General features: G+C 53.6%; 1 protein-coding gene across 1 annotated transcript; it reads right to left on the bottom strand.

The window, feature by feature from the left end:
- Window positions 1-1,612: 1,612 nt before the first annotated feature.
- On the bottom strand, window positions 1,613-8,819 carry LOC109371117 (uncharacterized). The gene is made up of 3 exons (XM_085210794.1): window positions 8,709-8,819; window positions 8,450-8,616; window positions 1,613-1,986 (listed from the first exon to the last, which is right to left on the bottom strand). Exons 1-3 carry the CDS (start codon window positions 8,810-8,812, stop codon window positions 1,625-1,627), a joined length of 633 nt encoding a protein of 210 aa, XP_085066920.1. The 5' UTR covers window positions 8,813-8,819; the 3' UTR covers window positions 1,613-1,624.
- Between the last annotated feature and the right edge of the window lie 2,954 nt (window positions 8,820-11,773).

Raw genomic sequence — 11,773 nt, 5'->3', positions numbered from 1 at the left:
AACTAACCCCCCCTCCACAATGTATCAATATGCTTTCACCCCATGCATGAGCAGGGAGCTGCAGCCCTCCTTCTGTGTAGGAACAACGATGAGAATGGAGCTTCCAGAATTGCAGCAGGGCTTTACACGTGAAACAACAGCTCGCAGCACCCAGCTGCAGCTGAGGAGCGCTAATCTCACCTCCATTTCTTCCCCAAGCATCTGTCTGCCTCCACAGAGGAGACAAGCAAATGCTCCTGCAGGTCACCCCAAGGCTATGATGGGGACAGCAGGTGCAGGGCAGGGGGGATTTGGGGCACTCAGGTCCTGACCTCACCAGGGCACCATGAGCTGCCAGCAGTGCCTGCAGCAGCAGAGCTCAGCTCCCCCCCTTCCACCCCCAGGCAGAAATCTGCCCACCATATGGGCTGCATTCCCCCGTAATGGGAAGCAGGCATTGCATCACAAGGGGCTGTGCTGTCCCATCAGCTAGGCTCAGGAAAATGTGCATGGCCTGAGCCTCTGTGATTCTTGATGCTGGTTCATGTCTTCAAGCCCCAGCAGAAAGCAGTGCTAGGGTTGAAATGGGATAAGCCTGGCCCCAGAGGGCAGAAGCAGTGTGTCCAGTGACTTCCAAGGCAGAACAGAACAGGGAGAAAGGTGACTCAGGGTGTCTCTACATGGACAGGGGACACAGGGGGGCAGGGTGCAGATGTCCTGGCACAAGGAGTTGTGAGATGAGGACGTCTGGGTGGGGACAGAGCCAACACCATCCCCTGCAGCCACAAAGCCACTCTAATGTCATGCAGCCAACAGACAGCCCTCCCTCACTCATACGTGAAGGATTGTCCATATGACAAACAAAGCACAACCCACCTCACCCCCTTAGACATGGGGAAAACCCCTTCATCATGCACAGGGCAGCAAAGAGAGAGGGGAGATCTGCTCTGCCCCTCCTCACACCTAAATATCTCCCAGGTGACCCTGCTTGGCCACAGCCAGAAATAAAGCATGGGGATGGGAGGAGAGGTCTGGGTTTTAATGGATGTGGCCCTGCAAGCAGGGAGAGGGAAACAGCCCCAGGTGGGGTGCATTTAGGTAGAGAATTAATGGTGGAGGCAGTGTGAGAGTTGATACCTCAGCAAGGCAATGGTCTCCATGTACGTGCAGCTCCTATTGATGCTGTTGAATCATCTCTGTAAGTGCGTGAGGGGTATGAAACATTGCCCAAAACATGCTGAGAAAACCCAGATCCAGGAAGCTGAGAGTAAGGATGCAAAGGAGACACTCAGCAAACCCCATGGCAACCCTCAGCTAGGAAAGCCTGGGGATAAATGGGGGACATGTTTTCCCTCAAAGCATTGCTGTGAAATGCAGTTTGCTGCTGCACCACTGATGCAAGATGCAGTGACCGTTTGCAGATGCTGCCAAGGAGCCACTGGGGCGAACCACAGAGCTCTGCTTTGCATGAGGACAGCGGGCTGCCAGCAGTGCCCTGCTATGGAGAGGCCCTATGGCCAAGCAACGGCACCGCAGCACCGAGAGGGTCTGTAGGAAACCTGCCAGCAGCTCATTTTCCTGCTCTTTTAATTATTTCCTTTATTTTAGTATGAAAGGAGAAAGAGGAGTTGGGGGGGTGAATGATTTACGGAGACCGGGAGAAAGTGGCCGTGCTGGTTTCCTTCCAAACACAGCTGAAGACAAAATCACCATGAGCAGGAAAAAGCCTCCCCAGGACCTGGCAGGGATGACTTTCTCCTGTTTCAAAGGCAGCGTGGGACAGATGAGGGAGATTTTCATTCCCAGGCAAATGGAAGTCCGGCTCCGCGCCCACCGCGGGATGGGACTGCTCCAAAGAGACGGGAAAAGTCCTCTGCTCAGGAGCAAAAAGCAGCTGAGACCCAGACCTGGGCTGCAAGGTGGCTAACAGGGCTCTCATTACTTTGAAAGGTGGAAAAAGCAGCACGGTGCATTTGCTGCAGTCCTGGGCTGACTCATTTTTCCCATCTGAAAGACAAAGCGGACGTAAATCCTGCTCAGATACCAGCTCCCAGGTTCGTTTATTACTGTCTCGTTTTAGAATAAATATTTTATCCTTTTTTATCTCCAGCTGCTGTGTGTTGGAAACGTCTCCTTTTTGTAGTCAAGAGGGAAAAATATATATATATAAATAAAGAAAGAACAACCAAGAATGAAATTTTCATTAGATGCAAAACGAGACTTTCCCGTGCTGCCGAGCGCAGCCCCCGCTCCCAGCTGACGGCCGCTGGAGTTTTGCTGCACAAAACTACCGGATTAAGTTCTCAGGAATAAGGAGTTCTGGTTTTGTGAGTGGGGCAGGCGCCAGGAGGGTCGTGGGAAGGCAGTGGGGATGGCAGCCCCCTCCCCACCCCGGGCACATCCCTGCCACCCTCAGCGCTCAGGGCTGGGGCAGTCTGTCTTTAAGCTCAAATCCATCCCACGCAAATTTGTTTTTCCCCTGCGCGGCTCCGGAGCTGGAAGGGTTTTGTTCCATCTCTAATTGCTACAGACCTGCTTTGCAGCCTGGAATAATCAGGGTTTTTCTGCAGAGATGCTTCGGTTCAGCGCTGGAAAGCACCCAAAGGATCGCTCACACGGCTGCAAGGTCAGAGCCTGGAGGTGGAGAACAGTTGCAGATCCACACATGGATTTCAGCACCATTCAGGTTTTCCCAAACATCCCATGGGAAGCAGCACCCAGCAGTGGGCTGAGCCTGCCCGTGCCTTGCAGCACTGAGTGATGGCTTCTAAGCTGAAACACGATGCAGGAGGGCAGCCTGGGTTGGGGATGTGTTAATTATTATGAGTGCAATGAGGGAAATTAGTGAGGGGGGGATGAGAGTCACACAGTGCTGGCAGCGGAGCTGGTGGGAGCACAGTGATGGGACTGCAGCACCCATAGACCCTCACCCACCCAGCCAGGATCCCCACCCATCTCTGAGTCCGATGGGTCCCCTGGCCCCACACTGCACAGGGACACGGGGGCATCCATGCCTGCTCCCATCCGTGAGTCTGATGGGTGTCACAGTCCCACACCATGCATGGGGATGATGGGCAAAAAGCACGGTCCTGCTGGGGGTGGATCACAGCTACACACCTCTGAGAGAGGGGGAGGGAAATACCCCCCATGGCAGAGCTGCCTGCACAGCCCCAGGAAAGCACCGCCAAACAAACAATTTCCTCCCAAAGAACCTCAATTTTACACACGGAGTGAAAGGATTGAGACATTTCATGATTGAGCCCAGGCTAAGAGTTCCTGGGAATTGCCTGCGCAACCATATGGATTTGTTCCATGGCTTAAAAAACACAAACACAAAACCCCAAAGACACCACCCCCCACCCAACCCAGCCCCAGCTTCCCACCCCCTTCCTTCCTCCCCTCTGCTCAGAACACGCCAGGGCTGCTGGTTTCAATTAGCTCCATGATTAACTTTCTTCGTTTTATGGGCAGCTCCTGCCAGGCGCCCCATTGCCACCCCATTGCTGGTGGGGGCACGGTGATGACTGTGTCCCTGCCCCACTGGCGATGGGGTGGGTGAAGCTTTTTCAGCTCAGCATCCTGCGTGGTGAATGATGGCAGGCAGGGAAAACAAAAGGAAAAGGGAGAGAAGGAGAAAAAGGAGATGGAGGCAGAGAAAAGTGATGGATGGGGGTCAGGAAGGGCTGGGCAAGGTGGGATTTGGAGAGGGAGGGAGTGGGGGACCTAACGCTGCTTTGACACACACAGCTGCTGGGGGCACAGGGGAGGTGTGAAAGGTGAGGGCAGCAGGTGAAGGGCTTTATCTCATTGCTCCCACAATGCTCATGGCCTGGGATTCAGACCCCCCAGACCCCCCTAGGGTTTAGCCCCATGGCACCTCTGTTCCCCCCACAATACCCTGTACCCATAGGAACCCAGCATTGCCCAGTACTTCTCCCTGCTCCAGGAGAAAGGAGGGCCCCTGACCCCCATAGCTCGCCCCCCCCCCCAGACTCTCCCTCACTGCAGGGTCCCCTCGCCAGCTGCGCTGCCGTCCCAACCCCAGCTATAAATCCTCCCCCAACATCGAACAGGCGCTAGAAACTGATTTAATTCTCATTTCCTTCTCTCATCTCAAGATTGAGCCTTTAATCCCCACAAGCCAGCACTCCCAGACCACTCATTCCCTCTTTCCCTCCCCGTCCCCCTGCCAGCATCCCATTGGGACTGGGCAGTGAGAAGGGCCACCTGGGCTCCAGCATTATTTGCCCCCTTCCCCACTGTTCATTTGCCAGGGAAATGAATCTATGCAGCTTCTTGGGGATGGGGGGGACACAGAGTGACACCTGTGGTGTCCCAATGTAGGGCTGGCTTTGCTCAGCAGCCCCATTGTTCCCTGCAAATGTGACACAAGGATGCTGCGCATCCCACGCATCCGTGCGGCTGTGCTGAGCGATGCACAAGCTGGAAGTCAGAGCTTGGCCCAGGCAGCGTGCACTCAATTAGCAGATTGGAGCATCGCTGAGAGCCAGGAAGCCTCAGAGAAGGTTTCTGCCAAAATTTGCATCTCAGCCCCTCGTTGCATGATCCACCACCACATCCAGTCTTCTGCTCGCAGCCTCAGCTCTGCTAATTGCTAATGCTGGGTTGAGATGGGACAGAGTGAAGTGGGAGAAAAATGGGTCCTGAGAATGTATGTTGGGCTCTGAAATCTGACCAAAACATGAAGGTGGCTGAATCCAGAAGCTGGAAATTCCAGCTTGGAGGAGATGGCAGGTGGAGGCTGCAGATCATCAGTACAAAAGCAATGGGGAGCTGGGGTGGGGGAGCAGAGGTGTCCTGTACCCAAACTGGGGATGCAGGGGACAATAGGGGCAGGGACACAAGGTGGGACAGGGGTCTTTCTGCACCTCAGGTCTGCCTTTGTCCCAAGTAAAGGCAGTCACCTGTGTTACCAGATGTCATTCACCTCACCTCTCCTGCCAGCACTGTCTCTCACAGTGCTTTCATCACATAGAGCAGAGATAACTCCTACCCAGAGCTGAAGATAAGATCAGGTCGGCAGTGCTTGGGACACCTGAAACCAGAGTGCTTTTCTGGTGCCTTCTGCCTTTTTGCAGCCCAGCTCCCTCCCATCACTGCATGGGATAGCACAGCCCCAAGTGGCTCCAGCAAGGCTTCTGGTGCTTGTGTGGCTTCTTTGTGCTCTCCTTCTGCACGTGAGGGATGAAATGGGGATCCTTTCAGCATGTCACATCCCATGGGGCTGCAGGCAATTGGATGCTGAGAGCTTGGGAAGCCGGGTTGCTTCCCCACGAGGCCGCTGCAATGTTTGAGTATGGGGTCCCTGTGCCTTGAGCCCATCCTCCCACCTCCCACAGGAAGCAGCTCCTGTTTGCATAGAGTGAGCCCCAAAATGCTGCTCAACCCTATGGGCAGTGCCAGGTGGGCACCAGAGCTCCAGGTCCTGGCTGGGACTTGGTCCTGCAGCATGGGATCACTGCATGGAATGCACCATCCCCTGGGGCTGCTCGCTTTGAACCAACCCTTGGTGGGTGCAGAGGGCTGGGCAGCAGCAGGCGGGCGCTTTTCATCAGCCCAGAGTCACTCAAACGACGACTTTGTTCCCCAGAGAGACCTGCCCTTTCTTTGAAGTCACTACGAGTCCCCTAAAAAAAGGAGTCTTTTATGGGAAGGATAATTACTCCTCATTGCACTGGGGAGAAAGAATCAAAGGCGAACAGCCTCCGGAGCATCTTCTGTGGGTAGAAGTGTTGTCTCTGGCTGCCCCCACCCCGCGGCTGCCTCGGTCACCTCTCGGTTTTCATTCATGATGTTCCCAAAATAACTTTGCCTTTCTCATCAGGACAGGAAGCTGTAAGAAGCAAATCCAACCCTGAGCCTGCTCAGAACGCTGATTCCTTCGGTGTGCCGGGTCAGCTGAGGCTGCCAGCATTTGGGTAAGCAAAAACAGCAGAAAGGGCTTTTTAATTTCCTTGAAGCACAGCAAGTTGTCCGAATTTTGGCACCAACGTTGCTCTGCGCTGAATTCACTCGCAGCATCCAGCTCCCAGCAGGTTGCATTTCAGTGGATCTGAGCCTTCATTTTGAAGCTGTGCATCACAGAGTTTCAGTGCTGACCACCTATGGGGTTTCCACAACCCCGTGCCCTCCCTTGATCCCAGCAGCATCTCAAAAATTTAACACTATGCATCCTCACTGTCCATTGGGCTGGAAAGTGCTGGTGCTGTGGGGTGAAATGGGGCATGGGGCGGGGAGGTTTGCTGGTCAAGCACAAGAACCTTTGGCCAACTCAATGGAGGGGTGGCCAACCCAAGGAGGTGGAGTCATCGCCCCGGATGTGTTCAAGAAACATTTAGATGTTGTACTGAAGGATGTGGTTTAGTGGGAGATACTGGTGATAGGTGAATGGTTGGACTGGATGATCTTAGAGGTCTTTTCCAACCTTGGTGGTTCTATAAGGAAGGGTTGGCCAACTCAGGGGAAGGCTACCATTGGGAATTGGGAACCTCTGCGTTCTGGCTGTGGGGTGCTGGCTGTGAGGCTGATCTGGTGCTGAACGAAGGATGTCCCCAGTGTGGGTGGCTGTGATGCAGGGTTTGGATGCTGCCACGTGGGGAGCACACAGGGACAACATTGGCCAGGTGCACAGAGCAGAGCCACGCTGAGCACCCACTGCTCCTCCACTCCCCCAGAGGCTTGTAGGGAGGGGTTTGGCCAGGCTGCAATCACACAGCGCTGTGACTGTTGCAGTCCATGGGCTGGAGCACATAGCATCCTATGGCAAGGGGTGGATGAAGCCTTTGCCCTCAGCCCAACTGCAGCAAGGGCTCAGAGCAACTGCAGCAAGGGCAGAAACCACCAACCTGAGCGAGCAGCTCCATCTCTGCGTGCAGGAGGTGGCACTGTGCACAGCCCCGAGAGGCACAGCTTCACACAGCACATCTGGAATGGGATGCACACATCTGCCCGCCGCCCTCCAGCTGTGCTGTGATGCACAGAGACAACCACAACCCTCCCCCCCACAGCCCCCTGGGACGGCCGTGATCCAGCACTGATGGAGAACTAATATTTTCACAAGTTTCCCAGAGAGCACAAAGGGAGCCGGGCCTCCGCGGCTGCCGGCACATCGGAAACATTCACTTTCCCCATCTCTTTTACACGCCTGTTATGCAGTGGTTTTAAGACACTCCTGACCCAGGCTGTCATATTTTAAGACTTCATATTCAGCGCTGCAGGAGCTGTTTGGGCGAGACGGAGCTCTGTGTGCGTGCATGGAAAAGCACCGCCACCATAAAACCACATGGGAGCATTTTCTTCTCTCAAAGGACAACAAAAAATGCATTAATGGATTATTATTATTAAGCTGGAGGAGTGACAAATAATCCACCTCCGAAGAATTCCGTAGTGAGAAACAGCTGTGTAGCATTCGGTCATAGCAAATTGTTTTGCAAAGCCCAGCAGCTGGCCAGCATGGAGCAAAAGAAGGGGGAAAGGAGGGTCTGCATCCTGAAAATGATTCATCCACCAGGTGAATCGGTTTGCTCTTTGGTTAAATGATTGGCACCAGAAATAGGTGTTCGATGAATTTGCAGCGGATAAATAGATGAGAGGGGAAAAGCTGAAGTCTGGCCAAGGCTCAGCACCATCCTACTGAAATCTGGTGTTGGTAACAGAGCTCCAATCTAAATATGTTCCACATGAGTTTGTGTTTCTCTTGCAGCGGGATGCAGCAGCAGGAACTCAAAAAGTGACCTCAAGACTTTCACTGGGATTGAGAAATCTCTGCCCAGCTCGTTGGCTCCTCTCCCCCTACAAATGGACAGAGAACAAAGGAGCATCATCTGTGCACGAGCATTGCAAGTCGCAGTTCATCTCAAGATAGAGCCTGAGATTTCCCAACTCCTGCTGCCACGCATCTCTTTCCTTAATCAAATGGAAAATGACTCAAGAGGCAAAAAAAACACAAAACCAAACACCCATCTGTGTGACCTTCAGTTGCCCGTTGGGGACGTGGAGCCTTTCTGGGCACAACAGCAGGGAAGCAGCCGCTCGCTCCCAGCGCTGCCTCTTCAATCCGGCACCGAGACGCGACGCTGTGATTTTGTTAATTAAAACGTCTCCGTCTGCTCGATGTGTGCAGGGACAGAGCGTGGGGATGTGACAGCAGAGCGGCCCCGCTGGCTGTTGCTGACACACGCAAAATGAAAAGGAGCGATGCTGGGGATGGAAATGAAGCGTTCTGAAGGAAGGATTGATGCTTCTGCTCCCGGCCCTGCAGGCGTTGTGTCTCAGGCTGTCACTTTGGTTCTCTGACCCCAAGCTCCTGGTGCTGTGGGATCCGTTTGTCCGTCCCCAAAAGCTGACACCACACTGTGATGCTTTCGACACCCATCAAACGCCACATCCCCACCTGCTTCCCCTCCGCTGGCAGCTGAGCAAAGCCCTCCTCTTCTCCAGCTCCTGGTTTATATCTGGAGTTGGAAGAGCCTGGAAACATCCCCGTCACCTTCCTGTGTCCCCAGTCCCCAGTTCTGTACACCCTGAGGCTTTGGGCACCCCCAGCACAGCCTTACCCAGTGAGATGGAGCAAGGCAGCAGTGTGGTCTCCTCCTAGGAAAATCCAGCAGTGGGCTCCTGTACCAGAGGTGTGATGCAGAACTCGTAGGAGATTTTACATGATTTTATTCACTGTTTCCTCCCCTCCTGGCTGACACCCCGCTCCATACCTGCTGTGCCTGCAGGGCTCCTGGCTCTGCTCTCTCACCCATTCCGTGCTGCAGCCTTCATTGGATGTTCCGACTGGGAAAGAGCTCACCTGGACCCACAACATGTTCAGCACTTTGCTAGGACCGAGGGGAAAGGAAAACACAGCTTTGTTACCCCTAATTGGAACAAACCCACAGACCTCTCCTTGGCCCCTGGCAGCAGCAAGCACTTCCCAAGGAAACCAAGAGCACTCCCTACACCTTTCAGCCTCCTCCATATTAATTTAAAACCAATTAAACTCCATCACACCTGGCTTCCTCCCCATCTCCCCCCTCAGTGGATGCAGGTGAGCAGGGCTTGGGGGTGGACACAGCCTTGAGCACCGTGCAAACACCCCCTCTCCTCCCCCCTGGGAGCTGTAAGGAGCTTTTATCAGCTTGGATGGGATTTCTAGCGGAAGGAAGATAACGGATACAGCTTTTCCAAGGGAAAAAATAAACAGCCCCAACGATGGAGACAATGCTGCTGGGTTTTACTGCTCTGTAAATCAACCCCCCCCCAGCCCCAGGGTAAATCATCGCCTCCTCTCAAACAAAGTCCAGTTCTGGGACAATGGGAACTGAGGGAAACATTATCCCATTTTCCGTCTCTGTTCCCCCCCCTTGGGAGGAGACTTGGGTTTTTCAGTGAAAGGCACCGCAGATATTTGGGGGGGTTGGATTTTGGCAGCCGGCACCTCCCCTGCTTTCCATCAGCTGCAAACTCTCCGGTTCCCAACGAGGGGAAGAAACAAATAAATAAAAGCTGCTATAAAAGCAGGCACGTTCTGCAAAGATTTGGGGTGACAGAAAACCTCAGCTTCCTGTTTATAACCAAAAGAAAAGTTGGAGGGGGGTAATATTTTGATGAACTTTAATCCACTCCACTCTCTGAACTGCCTTTGCACAAATGACCCTGTGGTTTGGCTCTGTCCCGTACTGCCTGTGTTCCCTGGGATGCTCCAGAAGCACCTCCACCTCTTCTGCCCCATAGAGAGAAGAAGAGCTGAGGACAAATGGGTGCAGCTTGAAGGAGGTACAGGGGTCCCAAACTGCTGTGCATCCTGGGCACAGAGAGGGCTGGAGGCGACCTGGATGCAATAACTCATAGAAAGAGCCCGTGCTGGTGCCTCCGCAGACAGCACAGAGTTCAGATGTGAAATCATCCCCCCCTCCCCTAAAGAAATGCCTTTTCCCTGTGACATGAGCAAGGCCTGGCAGGCAGCAGCTGGGATAGCTCAGATTTACCTCCTACCTCCCATCACTCCCACTTCCAGGTCGGTGATTAGCATGTCCCATCTCCCCAAGCTGTGCTCACTGCTTGCAGATGTTTCTTGCTTAGCAGCAATAGAATCACCCTCCCAGGGGCTGAGGCTGCGTTGCTCCCTGTGCTGCCAGAGGGTGACAGCCCCATACCCAGCACGTAGTGGGATCACAATGGGACTGCACTGATTTTCCCATCTTTGAGGCAGAAAGTGGCTGCTTCCTGCACCTGTGCACCAACCTCTGCATTTCTGCACCAGTTCACAAATTCAGCCTGAATGTTCCATAGGAAGGCAGCCAGCAGGACCTGCTTGCACCATGCACTGCCATCAGCAATGGTGACAAACCTCATTCTGCCAGCAGGACAGTGCTGTGGGAGTGGGGTACCCAACTCCTCTCTCAAATTTCTCCATTCTCTATATTTTGGGGCTCGTGGCCCCATTTCCAGCATGGATGAGATGCAGGGACCTCCCCTTGCTGAACCCAGGATGGCTGCAGCTCTGTCCCCACCCCGGATCCATTTTGGATCAATGCATGTCTAGGCAGGAGGTGAAAGGTGAACACATTAAAATACACTTAGCAAACACCATCTGCAGAGCTGGTGAGAAGGTGAAGGCAAGAAATCATTGTCCCGGAAGGCACAGTGGGAGAGAGCTTCATCCCATGGGTGATAAATGCGTGGATGTGCTGAGCTCCCAGCAGTGAACTCAAAAGGAGTAAAGAGCAGAGGAACTGTGCTGTGGGTGAGGGGAACTGCAGAGCAGAAAGCAGAAATTGCATGGGAAAAGGTTTTTGGCTAAGACAGCCAAAGCCCTGCATCTATCCCAGTCAATCTGTCCCCAAAGTCAGGCACTTTATGCCAAATGCTGAGGGTGGAGAGGCCACAGCTTGCACCTGATGGCACCCAAATCCAGGCCTTGTCCTGCTCACTGCATTGCAGAGAGCCATGTCCAAAGCAACAGAGCCAAGGGAAAGTTGGGATCAGTGCTCAAAGCAGGACTGATGGGGACAAGAGGGAGGTGGTTTGGATTCAACAAAGCATCACTGCAGAGCATTGCGCAGGGCTGCCAGGAGCATCCATTGATCGGGGGAATTTATTCCCTGAGGACTTACAGGAAATGGTTTGAATCAATTTAGCCCCAATTATCACACCCGTCACATAAGAGCAGGGGAAGAAATAGCTTTTCCAGGCAGCAGAAACCTCTTACAAAGGCGTGCTACCCGAAGGAGAGCTCACAGGGATCCTTGAGGATGCCCCAGTATCTCCAACAAAGAGCTTAAGTCCTCAAAAAAGAATAAAGCAACCCCACTGGGGAACAGCCCAGCATCTCCATGTAGGACTTCTGGCTCTGCTAGAGGGCAGAGCAGCTTCCCAAACCCATGGAAACATTTTTGTGCCTTTACAAAAAGGAACCTCAGTTACAAAGCGCCCAACCCTGAGCTGCTGGAGGCGAAGCTGTCCCACTGCATCCCCAGCTCAGGGATGGGATCATGTGCAGCAGTGACAGCCCCTCTTGTAGCAACTGCACCTGAGGGGTTGTGCTTCATTCTAACATGGAGAAAAGGGGGGGGGGGGGGGGGGGGGAAATTAAGGATGGTAGATTTTTTGGCACCTGGATCTCAAAAGCTTGCACGGAGCAGAAGGGAGCACTGAGGAGGTTGGTGGCTGTGCAGCAGCAAGGTGGTGCTGGTTCTTGGTTTATGAGCACTTAATGCCTCTCAGTTGTTTTTGCAGAGCAAATCAGGCAGCAGAACTCCATGCAAAGGGTGGCCATGGGCTGGGC

This window comes from Meleagris gallopavo, chromosome 29, assembly GCF_905368555.1.
Source record: "Meleagris gallopavo chromosome 29, MGAL_WU_HG_1.1, whole genome shotgun sequence".
NCBI lineage: Eukaryota > Metazoa > Chordata > Aves > Galliformes > Phasianidae > Meleagris > Meleagris gallopavo.
The sequence above is the reverse complement of the archived record's forward strand: the minus strand, read 5'-3'. Positions and strand labels throughout refer to the sequence as shown.

What these genes read in the sequence shown, in the direction of transcription:
- LOC109371117 (XM_085210794.1), bottom strand. Translation starts at nt 8,812, where the DNA reads ATGTTGTGGGTCCAGGTGAGCTCTTTCCCAGTCGGAACATCCAATGAA. An exon ending in GAGCCCTGCAGGCACAGCAG is followed by an intron (nt 8,617 to 8,708) that starts GTATGGAGCGGG and finishes CCTCTGGTACAG; the next exon opens with GAGCCCACTGCTGGATTTTC. An exon ending in GCTCTTCCAACTCCAGATAT is followed by an intron (nt 1,987 to 8,449) that starts AAACCAGGAGCT and finishes TTTGTCTTTCAG; the next exon opens with ATGGGAAAAATGAGTCAGCC.